Here is a 16,978-nt window from a genome sequence, read left to right on the forward strand (position 1 = left end):
TTCTTCCTTACCAGTGAAAGTCCACTAATGAATGGGAAGGGAAAGGAATCACACTTCAAAGGTTTGGGGTTAACAGCGTTAGGATCCACCTGTCTTGTCATCATACCACAGAGCAAGAGCAGAAAATTACTTGTTTGAACAGGACAGAATGGGCGGGAGGGTGGAACAGTACTGTAGCTCCAGAAAGGTGCGCTGCTGTGTAGAAATTAAGCAAGTCAACTCGTCAACAACATAGCAGGGGTAAAAAAATACATGGAAGGCGAAATTTACAAACCACAACCTAAGCTAGAAAGAATAGCACAGCAAGAAAGGAGTTTTTGCTTGAGACAAATGATAGATTATTTTCAGTAGGCCTGCACAATGCTTCTAGTTCAAAGGTGATTTGGAGCATGCAGGGACACGAATGCAGCACCTGCTTGCAAGGCCTTAAAGCAGCTGTATTTTCCTAGAATCATGCAGCAGCTGCAGAGGAAATCTAGAGAACAGATGGGGCTCAGTGGCAGATAGGTGTTTCTGCACTTGAAGCACCTTCGAATTATTCCTGAAACACCATACAGCCTTAGTTCCAGAGAGGCCCCCCAAAACCCTGCCCCTTTGGGGAATCCAGCTAAGCCTGGTATCTGTGCCTCTTATTAGCCATAGATCACTTGCAGTCTAACATTTGCTCCACTTCTCTTGACTTACAGTAGGGACACTGGAGGCATTATCCCACTGAGTTTTTTACTGCATTTGTTTCCACTCGAATAGATTTAATCCATTTTTGCACTCTGTTTTACTTTCTTCTTTAAAATTGTCTAAGGCAGGGTTTTTCAACCTTGGCCCCTTTAAGATGTATGGACATCAACTCCCAGAATTCCCCAGCCAGCCAAAGTACTGGTCTAAGGTGTACTTTGATGTTGGCATCACCTGGGAATACACAGCATAAAAAGTGGTATGGTATAGAAATGTTTTTAATTCCCTGGAATTGCTCAATATGGAGATATTCCAAGCCAAGATGATTTGTCTGTACAGATTAATTGTATCAACAAAAATGCACCAACTCTTGCACAGCCCAACTTCTGAACCTTAATATTTGCATTAATTTTACATTCTCATGTGAGCTGAATAGACCACGGTCATTTCTTCTGGCTGGACAGTGTAATTTAGGTGTCCTTCGGTTTCATCTGGCCGGAAGAAGCCATCACACCCTCTTCTGCCAGCACAGTACTTAAACCGTTTGAAAAAGGAGCCCCCAGGCAGATAAAGAGAAGTTGGTCTTAGCTCTATCATCTGAATGCAGATGAGTAAGTAGGAATGGCTCTCCAGGGTCTAAAGCAGAGAAAGACACTCCTGTCACTCGCTACTGAATCTGTTTTGTTAAAACTAGAGATCTCTGTGTTTGAAGCTAGATGGCACCTGGTTGACCTTGGGTGTTCTTACAATGCTGGTCAATATTTGGATGGGAGGCCACCAGGAAATCTCACCAGGAAATCTAGCCTGAAAAGTAAAAAAAACAAAAGGGGGGGCACTGGATGGGCACAGGAGGACAAAGAAAAAGAAGAGAAAAACCTGAAACATGGGGCTGAACTGTAAAAAGAATTTTAATAACGGCCTGCCCTCTTCTTAGAACATGCAATTTATCTATTTATAGCAGCTTTTTCCTTACTGCCCTTCAGTCATCTGCGATTCGAGCTCCCAAGGCTGTGCTGGCTGGGGATTAGGGGGGCCAGGATCCCCAACACCCCAGAGGCAGCCCGATTGGGCAAGGCTGAGATATAACCGGTGTATCTCTCAGTGGGTTCACACAACGTGCTAAACAAAACCCAGCGCCGGCGTTCCCATCCCCTGCCCCGCCCGGCCAAATAAGCCCAAGCCACACGCCGAGAAGGGACGAGTCCCCACGACGCCCCCAGCCCCGGCTCCCCACCGGGCCTAGCGCGCCGGGGGAAGCTGCTCGGTGCGACGCCTGCTCGCGAGGCAGCGGGCCCGGGAGGGCTGCGCAGCGCGCCCCCCAGCTGGCCAGAGCCAGAGCTCAGCCCCACCGCCCTGGGCGGGCGCCCGCAGAGGTGCGCATCCCCGAGGGCGGCTGCAGCGCAGGGCGGCCCGGGGCTCGGCTGCCGGAAGGTGGAAGGGCGGAGGCGCGGCGGATCGTCGAAACCGGCCGGGCGAGAGAGGGAGGGGACGGGAGAGGCGGCCGCGGGTCCCGGGCCAGCGCGTGCGGGCCAGGCGCGCAGGCAACCCCCGCGGCAGGGCGGCGGCCAGCCATCGGCTCGCCGAACCCGGCGCCCGGGCGGGGGCGCCTCTGCGGGTCGCCTGTCCGAGCTGCCGCGCAACGGAGCGCCGGCGCCGCAGCCAGCCCTGCCCGCCTGCCCGCCGCACCTCCGGAGGGCACGGAGCGCGCCGGTCGCAGCCAGCGCCGGTGCCAGCCGGCAGGTTGCAGGCCGGCTCCGCACGGAGCCACGCCGCCGCCGCCTGGGGACGCCGCTCTCCGGTGGCCCTGCCCGGCCCCGGCACCGCCCCGGCACCCTTCGCTGGAGAGGTGCTGCACGCCGGCGCCCAGCCTCCGAGTCCGGCCCTTTGTCCGCCAGCAGCCGCGGGAGGCGGCGGCTGCCTCTCCGCGCTCGGCTTAGGGCGGGCGGCGGCGGCGGCGAAGAACGCGCCCGGCTGGCCGCTCGGATGCGGCGGGGGGCGAGACAAAGCCGAGGCTGGCAGGCCGGCGCGGGTGACCTTGCGGGGATGCGGGGGGCGCGGGGGAGCCTCTCCGTCCTCCTCCGCTCCGGCGGGTGACTCGAGCGCTGGAAGCCGCCGGCAACGCAGCCAGCAGCGGGAGGAGGGTGGAGGAGGAGGAGGAGGGCGGCTGGCAGCCCCGACGCGGCTCGCCGGGTCCAAGTCCGCCCAACTACACCAGCGAGAGTGGCCGCGCCCGCCCCCTCCTGCCCCGCCCCCTACGGACGTCTGGGGCGCCGGGCGGTCGTCGGAAAGGCACCGCCAGCCGCCCCGGCCGCGCGTCCTCCGGCCACTCGCGCTGGATGTTCGCCGAATTCCGCTCCAAAGCGAGCCCTTTACCGGCCGTGGGCGGAGGCGATGCGCGGGGGCTCAGCATGAACTGCGGCGACAGCAAGGAGATGGAGGGTAAGGAGGCGTGTGCCGGAGGGTCGTGGGGATGCGTCCCGGCTCTGCCCGCTTTTCTGGGCTTGCCATCCGGGCCCGCCCGCCCGCCTGCCTGTCTGCCTGCTTGCCTGGGGAAGGGAGGGGATCGCGCATGAATCCGGCGGGGCTCTGGGGGTCCCCTCCCCGCTCCGATCCGTCGCTACTCGGGATCCGTTTTCTTGCAAATCGCCTGCTGAAGCGGAGACTTCGATCGTCTGCAAGTGGCAGCGCGCATCTTAGGCGGTTCCAAGGGCTGAGAGACTGAGGGAGGCGGCGGAAAACCACAAAAGGAAACGGAACAAAAGACCGGGGTGGGGGGTGCCAGATTTATTTGTGTATGTGTGTAAGGAGGAGGAGGATGAAGAAAGAGGAGACCGCAGACTAGCCTACCCCAACCTAACCGCCGGTGTCCTCGCGATCTTCCGGACTCCCATTCCCATCCTCCCCAGCCTCTAGGCACACCAGCAGGGAACTGTGAGAGACCTGTAGCCCAACAGATCTGGGGTGCCCTTCTCAGAAGGGAAACAGATCTGCAGCTAGGGAGCTGCTGGTTGGGAGTGGAAGATGGGTTTCGGAGACGCAGTGAGATATTTTTGAGCAGGCTTTCTAGACAGATGTTGCTCTGTCAGCTGTTCCCCTTTGGTTCAGGTCGATGGGTGCAAAGGGGAGATCTCGAAGCCCCTCTCCCCATATTGAATGGAAGACACGCTCTGTCCCCCTTTCTGCTCAGGCGTGAGTTCTCCATAGTTCGTGGGCTTGCCTCTAAGCAGTGGAGAATTTGGGGTGATGGTGGGTCCCCTCGCATGCCTTGCAAGGAAAAGAGGTTTTTACAACATCAGTCAGAAAAAAGAAAAGCCCATTCCTCTGACTATTTAAATGCCATGCAAGGTGTATCGATTCCTAGATAAACAGGTCCCTGATCAGGTTTTTTTTTAAAAGGAGCAAGGTTGTCCTTGCGTGTTTCAGCTAAAGGATTAACCAAGAGAGGTTACCGGTGGAACTGCTGCCTTGTAGAGCTGAAAACTCCTTTTTCAGAAGGAGAAACGTGAGGGTTCCAGTTTAGGAAAGTAGCTGATTACCTTTGCTGTGAAGGTGACTTCATTTTGGCAGACGATCCGCAGATTTCTTGAGAGTCGCTTCTTTTGAGGCGAGATTGAACCAACTTATTGAAAACAGGACCTGCCTGCCAGAGCCCTGGGGTAAACTGCAGCACGCTAGGAAATACTACGGCTTTCCCAAAGGGAAGAAGAGATGTGCAAGGCAAAATGAGAGCTGTCTTGCAGAAACGGCGAAGTATGTTATTCTAAAAAGCAGGCAGCCTTCTCATATTCAGAGTCTCTTGCATCTAATTAATGCAGCGGGACAACTCATCAGTTCTGCAGCCCTGCCCAAGTAATTCCAGTTGATTTCGACAAGATTTGCTGCCAAGACCGAGCGCTGCAGTGTTAGCACTAAATAGGTCCCTGTTAAATATATTTGCAGGAACTAAGTCCCATTACAGCTGGAAAGACTGCATTTTCAGCAACCACATTTAGGGCTGATGTCCATAAACCTGCCAAAATCCAGTGCACGAATTCATTGAATGGATCTCTTGAGTTGGATGTGGGGTGTAAACGGCTGTGTTAATACATTTGCGGCTTTAGTGCACTAAGATCATTTTAATTGTTGTACGCTGCCCAGAGTCACTTCGTATGAGATGGGCGGCTATATAAATATGATAAGTAAATAAGGGCTGGACTGGATTGAAACCACCAAATCCCATTTTCACTAAGGAGGGTGTATTCTTTGGACCCAACCAAATCTTCAGGATATTCTGCCTAGCGGCTGCATTCACACAACACCCTTCCATAGGTTTTGGAACCAATTGCTTTTCTGAATGTGCACAGCATATTGGACCATTGGCTTATTACACAGGCTAAGCCGCAGAAAAACTAACCATGGTTGACTGTAAGCAAGCATCTGCTTGACCGTTCGCTTATCTGGTTCAAGATGTACCCGTGCAGGATTCCAGAGATGTGTGTATTTACATTGATAGATAGATTTGCTGTATTAAGAGTTGGCTGATTAATGCATTCTGATTCATTGATTGATTGACTGCATATTTGTGATTGGGGTTGTGTTCTTGTATAGCTCTCTCCCTGAGTCTTTAAAATGTTACACAACTGTGTTGGATTCACACCCATGCCAGCTGACAACGTGAGCGCTTGGTTTCGGCACAGTCCGCTGTGTTTGTGAAACGCGACGGCTTGCTTACTTGCTGGCTTTGGATTATGTGGGACCCAACCTGCCATGCCTTGCTCAACAAACCATGTTTAAAGCCAGCTTAGCGCTGCCCCAGGCTCTTGACGAGCGTAAACAAACCCAGAAGGGAAACCAACAAGTAGGAATGGATTGCACGAAGCAGATCGACTGGGAAACTCTTGGAGTGCTTTAAATCCCGCTCTCGTTAAATTCTCGGTGGAGCAGAAAGATGCGCTGTGCCAAATACGATGCAAGTGGCGCTGGGGCTGCTTTCCCCCCTCTCGCGGGAAGTCTGCGTATTGGAAGAGGAAACAGGGCATCACACTGCTTTATGCGCTGGCGATTTTCCAACCTGGTGCCCTCCAGAAGTGTTTCTACATATTGTATCTTGCTGCTCATACAGGAGATCAAGGCTCCCTCCACTTACTTTTCCCCTCAACAATAACCCTGTGAGGTGGGCTGGGAGGAGAGAGAATGGCTAGTGGAAAGCTACCTATGAGCTTCCATGGCTGGGCGGGACTAGAACCCAGGTCTCCCTGCTCCTAGTCTGGTACTTTCACTGCTGAACTGCCTTGGCTGTTGGGCTGAGAGGGAGGACTGGCCAAAACGGTACTTGACTTGGGTACACATGTTGTGTGAATAGTACCAATGAGGTCTAGAAGCAAGATACAACAGCCCTAATTCTATCACCAGCCACTTTCAAAACTGTGATTTGGGGAATACAGAATTCCAGTTGCTTTCTCCAGGACAGTGTTTCTCAACCTCAGCAAGTTTAAGATGTGTGGATTTCAATTCCCAGAATCCCCCAGCCAGCATGGCTGGCTGGGGAATTCTGGGAATTGAAGTCCACACATCTTAAACTTGCTGAGGTTGAGAAACACTACTCCAGGAGGTGCCCAATCTTCCATTGGCCAATGAGGCAGCAGTAGGGTGTGGCTTACCCCATTGCAGCCAATCAGTGCTTGGGTGGGTTCTAGGTTGCCAGGCTTTGGCAGCGAGTCCTGTGAGGGACAGATTTGCTCATCTGCTCTTTCTCTCCATCTCTCTTTCTTGGAGGACTGTGTAGGCAAAACAAGTTAATGGACTGAAATTAAATGTTCCCAAATCATTTTTGACCAGGTGGAATTAGTTTAACTAGCTGGGGCTAGTTTAACTCTCTGCAAATAACCCTGATTGGACTAATGAACCACCAAGAGAGTCCAATTCGACAGGATACACGTGATTTTTAAAAACTAGGTTTCCTATCCCTGATGCAAAGGGTGTGTTTCCAACCATAATGCCCAGTTTCTCCAGCATTATACAGGGCATCAAGGCCTCAATTTCTTTAATATCCTTTTATTCTTTTTTCCCTTAATTAAATAATTAAATAATTGTTTTATTTAATATCCTTCTATTTTTATTTTATTTAATATCCTTCTACTCTTTTTTTCTTCCCAAGGTTAGTATACTGTGTATTGTTTCCCCCTCTTCAGTACAACCCACAGATGTAAACTGGGCTGAGAACTAATGATTGTTTAAAGCACAGGCTGATGATTATTGATTGATTGATTGATTGATTGATTAAACTTGTATGCCGCCCATCTCCCCCAACGGGTGACTCTGGGCCGCTCACAATAACAAAAAAGGAAAAAACACACCAATCCCTCCAACAGTGGCTAAAATCCATAAATAATTAAAATAGAAACATACATTAAAAATGTCCTAAAAACCCCCTGTATATTTTAGTACTAACACCTTCAAGGAAGAATTGATGTCTTTGAACTGTGGTGCTGGAGAAGACTCTTGAGAGTCCCCTGGACTGCTAGAAGGTCAAACCAGTCAATCCTAAAGGAAATCAACCCTGGCTGCTCATTGGAAGGATCGATACTGAAGCTGAAGCTCAGATACTTTGGTCACCTAATGCGGAGAGAGGACTCTTTGGAGAAGACCCTGATGCTGGGAAAGGTGGAAGGCCAAAGGAGAAGAGGACGGCAGAGGATGAGATGGTTAGAGAGCATCACCGAAGCAATGAGCATGAAACTGAGCAAACTCAGGGAGGCAGTGAAGGACAGCAAGGCCTGGCGCAATGTGGCTCATGGGGTCACGAAGAGTCGGACACGACTTAACGACTGAACAACAACACCTTCAAGATGCTGGGGGGGGAGCCAGAACCCATCACCCCACCAGCCATTTCCACAGATGCGATGGGACCCCTGGCCCCACTAACCCAGCAGTGGGTTCTCCCAGTGGCCAACTGATTGCTCAAGGAAGCCCAGTGGCCAGCTATCTCCCAGCTGATGGCCTTCAGAGGCAGCCCCAATAGCCATGGATCCTCAAGACGTCCATGAATTGCTCCAACTCTTTTTGGAAACCAGCCAAGCTGGTATCCGGTACTATGTCTTGTAGGGAATTCCAAAGTTGACTTATGCCTGGTGTAAAACCGCTTCCTTTTGTCTCTCCTGATTCCTCCAAGGCTCCATTTCATTAGGTGATCTCTGGTTCTAAGGGAGGGAGAACCCCACTCCAGTTTCCCCAGTCTTCATCTCGTATCCCATCTGTTCAGACCAAGACCTCTGAGATGCCACGCAAGCCACTGCTACGGCCGCTTTGTCACAATCTCAGCTAGTTTCCTTGCCTGTTTTCCCAGCTCAGCAGATGCTTTCTCCAACAATGACATCCTGCTGTGGCCTACACTTAGTACCGATTTGTACGCACTTAGAGCCCAGCCTAACCTTAAAGGCAGAGGAAGGATCAGTAACAACCCTCGCTTTTTTTCATCCGTCCAACCGTGTGATTCAATTCAGTGTCTGTTTTTTTTTACCATGATAAGGAATCCAGACTGGAAGAAAGTGACTCACAGTCACTGAGTGAGTTCAGGGCTGTGTTGACATTCGTAAATTCAAGAAATAGCCGTCAGAAATGAAACGGCTTGACCTTTCTTTTCCAATTAAATACATTAATCGACATAATTATGAAAAAGTAGAGTCTTCATACATGGAGATCAGGTTATGGATAGATGCATTTCTCATTAAGAAATACGCTGCCTCATCTAGAAGCTGAGAAACGCAGAAGTTGTTTCGGATTCTTTAGTCATGAAGGGGAAATGGACTTTTGACATGGTTAGAAACTCTTTGTACTGTGCACATATTTCCCTGCTAAACCCCTGGACAAACTGTTCTGGCTTTAGCAAAGCACTGTTAAAAGATGGTGGTTCCCTCCCATTTGCTACTAAAAGGCACATTTAATGTGGCCATTGTGACCCCTTTTATTTTTGCTTTTTTAAAAAAGTTGTCATAATATTTACCTAAAAGGGGAGCAATGCTGAGGTTCTGGAAGCACAAAGTTGTGGCTGCAAAGTTGTTTTTTCAGATGGAAAAGTGAAATGGGTCAAGTGGTAGGGTTCCCACAGGGCTGGCAAAGTCTGTCCAGTTGTTCGGTTTGCAAATGGCTTTGATCCGGCCCAGCAACTCAGGCCAGACATCCTTAAAATATTTGGTAGGAAATCTGCAGCAGACTATTTCATTCAGGGAAGAAACGGAAAGCTTATGCATTGATTTATTAAAGCCAGTTTTGTATAGCTGACTTATAAAAACTCTGGAAGGATCTTGAAATGAATCTTTAATAACAGCCCCAAATGCAGGATTTTGGAGCAGTTTCTTGGATCCAGGCCCAGCTAGCCAGTTGCTAAGGAGAGGCGCAGCTGGTTGGTGCCTGGATGATGACAGACCAGGATACCCCAGGAATGTAGGCCAGATTGGGAAAAAGAAAGAAGAGGACAATGGCAAACCATTTTCACTCTGTTACCATAAGAGCCGTATGGATGTCAGCAGGAGTTGGGCTTAGTTGAAGTCATCAGGAGTTGGGCTGAGTTCCAAGAAGACCCTTTTAACTCAGATCAAGTATAGAGGAAAATAAATCTAATTTCTGCTCACCGGAGAAGGTTCTAATGCTGGGAAGGGTAGAAGGAAAGAGAAGAAGAGGACAACTGGCAGCAAGGTGGACTGAGATATAGTAGGGATGGGAGCGCTGTTGGAAGACCTAAACGACCAGGTTAGGGACAGATCATCCTGGAGAAAATCTATGTATGTGGTCACTAAGAGTTGACATTGACATCATGGCAATATCTTTCCAACCCATTTGAAAGCTGATGTAATAATTTCTCCACATGTTAACCCCAAGACCTGTGATCTAGGAAGCAACACAACCCTCATGGTTTTCCCCCCATTGCTTTACTGCAGGAGTGAATGGAAACTATTTCAAAATGAAAATCAATCAAGAAGGCATTTGTTTATGAAATGGACACATTTACAATTGACATCCCACATTCAGGGGAACAAGCTTCCAATTCTTATGGCATCTTTTGTTGTTCAGTCGTTAAGTCGTGTCCGACTCTTCGTGGCCCCATGAGCCACATCGCGCCAGGCCTTCCTGTCCTTCACTGCCTCCCTGAGTTGCTCAGTTTCATGCTCATTGCTTCGGTGATGCTATCTAACCATCTCATCCTCTGCCGTCCCCTTGTCCTTTTGCCTTCCATCTTTCCCAGCATCAGGGTCTTTTCCAAAGAGTCCTCTCTTCACATTAGGTGGCCAAAGTACCTCTGAGCTTGAGCTTCAGTATCAATCCTTCCAATGAGCAATCAGGGTTGATTTCCTTTAAGATTATGGCATCTTAAATCCTTTAAGATTATGGCATCTTAAAGACTAACAAATGTATTATGGGCTACTTAACCTGTGATCCACAAAAGCTTGTGTCTGAATCCCTTTGTTTTCTCTTCTCCCCAAAAGTGAACACTTTAATCTGCATTGTCTTTGGTGACATGACCTTCTTCCTGAATATTATTTCAACTTCCCAGTCTAGTTTACAAGAGAGAGCCAGTTTGGTCTAGTGGTGAAGGCCCCAGGCTAGAAAGCAGGAGATGGTGAGTTCTAGTCCCACCTTGGGCATGAACGCTGGCTGGGCGACTTTGGGCCAGTCTCTCTCTCAGCCCATGACGTCAGGCTCGAGCGATAAGCCGGTTGGTCAATGTCTGTCGCAACCAATGGATCAACATTTGGTTGATCTGAAGAAAAGCTGACCCTGCACCTGCGGGGAAAAACGCTAGGAAGAAAAAAAAAGTCTAGTTTACAAGAGTAGGATTTCATAATGATCTCCCATCCAACCACTAACTGCGTCCAGCCGCTTAAGATCAGCCTGGTAATTCCATGGGGACATCAGTATTGTTTCTTGGCAATAAAACAGATGGAGTTTGACATTTGTTCTTCCTACATACTGTATATATATTCTTTTGACTGGTGTCGGTGACATCACATGTCCTCTCTTGCGGTCACCCAGGATAAAAAGCCCAGTTACCTGCTTATCCATGCCAAGTGAAGTCATTTCCCTTCACATGACTGTTGGAGAATACTTATTATTAATGAAAGTTTAATGGATTACTCTCCTAAGCATTGAATTTTGTGCCAAGAGAAACTACACTTGGGCATGTTGGGGGCTCTAAGTGGGCATCAAACCATGGTTTGAAGACTTGTATTGACTCAAATGCCCCCTTCCCACATCGGGCATTTTAATGCTTTTTCAGAAGGGGGCTAAAATAATGGGATGGAGCGCAGAAATCTCTAATGCTGTCCTGCTGAGGTCTCCTTGGCGGTGAAACCCGACTTTTGGTCCGCAGCCTCCAGAAACTTGAGGGTGCAAGTTTGGCTGCGTTTGCACAATACAGATGATTCAGGTAGCTTTGGTCCAGGTTGCTGGGCTCACCCCTGTGTGTTAGTGACACACAAGCACCAGCGACATTGTCAAGCAAAGACCAGCCTTCCTCTCCTCTCCTCTCCTCTCCTCTCCCCCTCTCTCTCTTTTTCCTTCCTTCCTTCCTTCCTTCCTTCCTTCCTTCCTTCCTTCCTTCCTTCCTTCCTTCCTTCCTTCCTTTCCTTTCCTTTCCTTTCCTTTCCTTTCCTTTCCTTTCCTTTCCTTTCCTTTCCTTTCCTTTCCCTCTCCTCCCTCTCCTCCCTCTCCTCTTCTCTTCTCTTCTCTCCTCTCCTCTCCTCTCCTCTCCTCTCCTCTCCCCTCCCCTCCCCTCCCCTCCTCTTCTCTTCCAAAATAGTCACAGGAACCTGTCAGTTCCAGCTGTTTTTTTCCCCCCTGATAGACTGAAGCGTGCATCCCTGTAAACACCACTGCAGATGGAGCTGGGGTGTCTTATGCACCTATATTCCACCCATTTTCCCTCCTCACTAGTGTGACATGGGAGGAATAGCGAAAAAGGGAAAGATAGAAACGGAATGCCCAGAGAAGCTTTTTCGGCAGGGCTGCTCTAGGACTTCGTCTCTGTTTCTCTATTAGAGCCGCATGACATAGCTGACTCAGATTAGTTTAGCCTGGGGTTAAAACTAGCTGCCTCTTTGCTCCTTCTTAATTGTGTTAGGGTTTTCTGTTCTAATTGTAGCCTTGTCCAATTAAGGGTGTCATGCAAACAGCGCACCATTGTTCCCAAGGAGCTTTGGGGAAAGGAAAATGACACAGACCCAAATTAGGTTGCACAACCCGCTTACGCAACGCAGGGAAAGACTTAGCAAATGCATTTACACAACCTGCTAAATTTAATTAATGTAAATCTGGGTTGGCCCCCTTCCCCCCCCCCCCCTTAGAGTGATTTGAGGGCCTTGAAAAAGGGATAACTCGGACACCAGGGTTAGCAGGTTGTGTGAACGCAACCCTCGGGAGTAACTCCATGCCATTGCACTGCTTCACACACCCCTCACCCTATGGGAGGAAGCTGACCTCTGTTTGGTGTTCAGTCTCAGCTGCAACCTCAGTTCTCCTCCAAATGCCTAGAAACGGGCTCTGGAAGAAAGAGTACTCTGGTTTGTTATGTCTCAGAGTACTACGTACTTCACCTCATGGCCCAGTTCACCCATTTCCTAGGTTCGCAGAATACACTGCATTGTCCGCAAATTAAACAGGCTGGTTTGCACAAGGCATGCAGCCCCTTTCAAACCCGAACCAATGCTACCCATGTTTAAAACATTACATCGGTGTTTCTCAACCTTGACCTCTTGAAGATGTGTGGACTTCAACTCCCAGAATTCCCCAGCCAGCCATGCTGGCTGGGGAATTCTGGGAGTTGAAGTCCACACATCTTCAAGGGGTCAAGGTTGAGAAAGACTGCATTACATTAATGGAAGCGCTAGACTTTTCAGAGACCCGGTGAAGTTAGCATTTGGATGCTACCCTAGAAGCAATCAGACCGATACGATCGACTGAAGCGAAGAAGCCAAACAGCCGAGCGGGTTTTCTGATTGAATAGCTGTCTGGTGCTGCTGATAAGCAAAAGCAGGTACGGGGCGGAAATGCAGATTTCCTCTTGTCCGATTGTGTCATTTCAAAGGAATCCAAAGGGAGACTCGATTCCTTGGGGCTGTTTTGTCCTGCACGGGGACCTTCCTCCAGTCCCTCGCTATTTTCCAGCATAGATCCATTTTCCGACCGCAACCAGCTAGCCAGCAGAGAGGATGCGGAGTGACCTTTCCCCTCGCCTTGCTAAAAATACGGCGGCTTTGCTCTTGGCTTGTAAAAGCTGCAAAAAGAAGCCAGGGGCTTGGCTTTCTGTAGCAGCGTTCGGGGGCAGCTAGTTGGGTAAGGATTAAATTCATTTATTCCTGGGCATTGGGCTACAGGATGGGATTATGCGGCTTCCTGTTTTCGCTTCCTGAACTAACCTCGTTTTCGGGGTCCACGCAACAGATGGGGCCCTAACCTGACCCAACTGCAAAGGTTCGCCCAGGCAAGGCCAACAAAAACGAACCAAGCTTAACCCTCGCCCAGGTTTGCCAACGCATCGGCTAGATCTCTACCAGCCCCTGCAGAGCATCCGGTGCCAACCTAGCCCACGGAAAGCCTCCAGGTGCCCGTGGCAGCTTCTTTGCAACCCTTTTTCGCCTAATGCATTTCTGGGCCTTTTTTTTTTAGCAGCAGGGGCCTTATTCCTGGAGCCCTGTGGGGGAAAGGATTCAGTCAAATGGATCCATCCTTGAAACCCTGTCCTGCTCCTCCCTTTGCACTGCTTAGCTCTACAGTGCCGCTGTCAAGAGGAAAAATGAGGAACGGGCTGCCGGTTTTCCCCTACAGCTGTTGCAGCTTGCAGGTAAATCCTTCTCACCATCTCTCAGAGGTCTCCCACCTCTGTGTTGCTTCTAACGGGGAAACAGCCTTTCCCCCTCTTAAGGAAGCAGGTGAGCTCTCCTTCCCTCCCTCTTCAACCTCCGCATCACCGAGATGTGTTCAACAGGCGTATCTGTTTCCCTCGCTATATTTCCGTGCAAGAAAGCATGACTGCTTTAAACTCTTCAGTGTTCTGCATTCTGGCCACTGTCTTTCATTGCCCGTTGCAACGGTGGAGGGTTTTATCGGGTGATGTTTTCGTCTGCGGATTCTGAAAGGTTTGCAACGTGAATGTTTGAAAATGCATTTGAAGAACGGCCGCAACAGCCCTCTCGCGTAGAAGGAGCCTCTGCCTTGGGAGAAGCTTCGCAAACCTAGGTTAAATGTTGGTCTTCTGGATTCCTTCCTTCCCACTCCATCCTTTGGCCCATCAAGGAGTCTCTGGTTTTTCTGACTTCCTTACCTGGAAGCTATGAAAATAAGTGGGTGTTTGCAAACCCTTTCTGCAGTCTTTGACCCGCAAGTCCTTTCTGGTTGGGAGCTCGTAAATCAAAGAGAATTAGTTAAGGGGTCACATTTGTTTCGCAACCCTTCTTGGAGGGCAAAAATGTTGGAGAGCCGTTGCAGTGCCAAAGAGGACCTGGAAATGGTTTGCTTTTTGTTTCTGGAACATATCGAGTGGTGGAAGAGCTCTATTTTCCTTTTTGTTGCTGGGGTTAGGAAATGGGGTTCGGTCAAAACTTAAGTGTGGTGGGAAAAGAAATGCTGAGGTTTGCAAAAGAAAGGGAAAAAGCTACAAGGCTGTTCGTGGCGGGAGCCAAAAGGAGCTGCGGAGCCAAGAAAAGACAGAGGGCTGGAATCAATGCAGAAGGAGCTTTAATTTTTTGCCTTCTTTTAATGCTTCAGTCACAGGCTTTTCCCCCCCCCCCCCACCTAAGAGCTTCAAACCCGCTATGAAATCATCTTCCTGCCCTTTTCAGATGTTCCAAGTCAGAGCAGGGCAACCCTGGGATTTTTAGAACCCCCATCACCACCCCACAACAACCCTTCCAGCAAAATTTGGCAGTAGGAAAGTACAATTTAAGACAAAACCAAAAATGGATGCCTTCACCCTCTTTTCAGGCACCCCTGTTTAAGCTTAAGGCAGTGCTTCTCAACCTTGGCCACTTTAAGATGTGTGGACTTCAACTCCCAGAATTCCCCAGCCAGCCATGGCTGGCTGGGGAATTCTGGGAGTTGAAGTCCACACATCTTACAGTCGCCAAGGTTGAGAAACACTGCTTTAAACTATTTGACTTTCTTCCAAAGAAGTTTTTGCAGCCCGGCCTGAGCTGCTGGGTATGAAATAAATACTGAGAAATGCTCCCATCTTTGGTGTTTTATGTCTGATGTTCCTCTCATTTCTTTCTCAGCCTTCTCCATCTCTTAAAATTCTTCCCTTCTGCCTCTTGCATTAGAACAGCCAGCCTCAAGCACCTCAAAAAATATTGGGGTGTCTATATGGGGGGGTGATTCTCCTGTTGCAGTCTTGGTGGGCTGGACTGAAGCCAGAGAACTGCGTCCAGTTCTAGGCTCCACATTTTAAAAGGGACTCTGAGAAGTTTGAGCAAAGTCAGGGGAAAAAAGAAAAATCAGGTTGATAGGAAATCTGGAAACCAATTCCCAGGAGTAATAGGGGAAGAATCTGGGTGTGGGTAATGTAGTTTGCAAAAAAAGGAAATTAAAGGAAGATGGAGCATGATCTATAAATGCTGTGTTGAAAAGCTATTATATTCAGGAGAGGTGGAACTAGTTTCAGAGTTGTTTTTTTAAAAAATAGCAACAGGCAGTGAGATTTCTAAAGGGACTTTCCTTTTTTGGAAAAGAAACCACTGAGATCCACCAAAGCTTGAACGATAGAAAACTGGGTTTGCGTGACCTTTGTTTGTTCATTCAAGTTATGCAGCCACCCAGCTCACGTGCATGACTCTGGGCGGCTCTCAGAGTTAAAAATAAGAAAAAACACCACACGTATAAATAAATAGCCAAAGCGAGGATGACAAAAACAATGAAAGACAAAGCAATTAAAACGTTTATTTTTTTTTCCTTCCCAGTTTGGAAAACCCTAGACTAGACGCCCCCTAAGGCTTTTTCCAACTCATGCATTATAGGATTGTAGGAAATTAGGAATTACAGTTCTTGGTCCACTAGGAAGGAGGGCACCACATTTGGAAAGGTTGCCCAGAAATATCTTGGAAATGCCTGTGGATATGTGCAGGATCTGTCACACGGCCCTCTCCTTGCACGCACATTCGTTGCACCCACCTTGAGACATCGGAAAGACCTTGTCCTAAGGTGGCTCTGCCCCCCACACCCATAAGAGATGTCTTAACAGAACCATGGTTGACACAACTGAGTTTACTCGGTTTGCGTGGCAGACAGAATCATTAAACCGACTACAGAGGCTTGCATCATATCACACATTAGGCTAAAGTGTGCTTGTCTGGCTCATAATTCAGAGTCCTGTGCAAAATTAATTTTTTTGAGAGATCCAAGTGTGAATTTGTCATGTGCAGACTGTAAAATGGATTTTATACAGTACCTCTGAGGATAGCACAAGGCTTGAACGTAATCATACGATGAATAGTGATACGGAGGACAGAAAATGTGCCTGCCAGGCTTTTTTCATATATATTTACATTAAATCAGTTGGTTAACTAACTGCTTGAGAGAATGGCAAATCCTTTAGCAACGTGTCTGGAGAACAGCAATTAATCTATTTCAAGCTTTTTTTTTTTAAGAATTGGTTTGCTACCCAACAACAGAGCACTCGAGCATCTCCCCGGGTCCCAAGGCATCGTAGCATTGAGGGTGCCTCCTGCCCCTTCTGCTGGGGGTCTTGATCTGTGAAAATGAAGAGATGGCTTGAGACTCTGAAATTTCCCGCCCGCCCGGAGAGATGCCAGCCTAGCTGCATTATTGGAGATGAAATGGCTAGGTCTGTCACAGCAAGGGAAGCACTTGGACCAGGTTGCCCGGGGCAGGAACAGATGCTCCAGAATTGGGGCCAGTCCAGCCATAAGCCGGAGTCAGCCGAGTGGAGATGGCCGGATTCTGCTGAACCTGTCCTGCATCGGAGGCAGCTGGTCTTCTCCTGGCTGGCATTGAAGGGTGCTTCCACCTTAATCCATGTGCCTGAAGAAAGCAATTAATCCATTTCAAGTTTTGGGGGGGGCGGGTTCAAGCAGGCTTTGTTGGGTTTTCAAGCTGGAATGGATAGGACGAGGTGCCATCTTGCCCTTCACCCTGCGCAGCGAAATGCTTTTGGTCAGACCAGGCTGCAGGGCTGTTTTGCAAATTGGATCCTGTCTCATTTATAGCCTTTCAGAGTCGGGATGTGGCGGGAAAAAAACAAACAAGGATAAATTTTGAGGTGATTCTGAACCAGGAAAGAAAACGGGCTCCGTGTGTTTCTCCCCACGCTTTTTATGAGTCT

At 49.1% G+C, this 16,978-nt stretch overlaps 1 protein-coding gene across 2 annotated transcripts in view; it reads left to right on the top strand.

Moving 5' to 3' along the window:
- The first annotated feature begins 2,717 nt into the window (after positions 1 to 2,717).
- SAMD10 (sterile alpha motif domain containing 10) overlaps positions 2,718 to 16,978 on the top strand; it is a 34,504-nt gene continuing 20,243 nt past the window's right edge. Inside the window, exon 1 of one of the 2 annotated variants that reach the window (XM_088153950.1) lies at positions 2,718 to 3,111. In XM_088153950.1, the coding sequence (XP_088010076.1) occupies positions 3,009 to 3,111 (103 nt within the window). In that variant the 5' untranslated portion in view covers positions 2,718 to 3,008. The remainder of the gene's footprint in view (positions 3,112 to 16,978) is intronic. The other variant, XM_007429797.3, reaches the window with a different exon arrangement.

The sequence above is a fragment of the Python bivittatus genome, unplaced genomic scaffold, assembly GCF_059951505.1.
Source record: "Python bivittatus isolate LINGU-HERP-01145 unplaced genomic scaffold, Pbiv_v1 ctg000700_np1212, whole genome shotgun sequence".
Lineage (NCBI taxonomy): Eukaryota > Metazoa > Chordata > Lepidosauria > Squamata > Pythonidae > Python > Python bivittatus.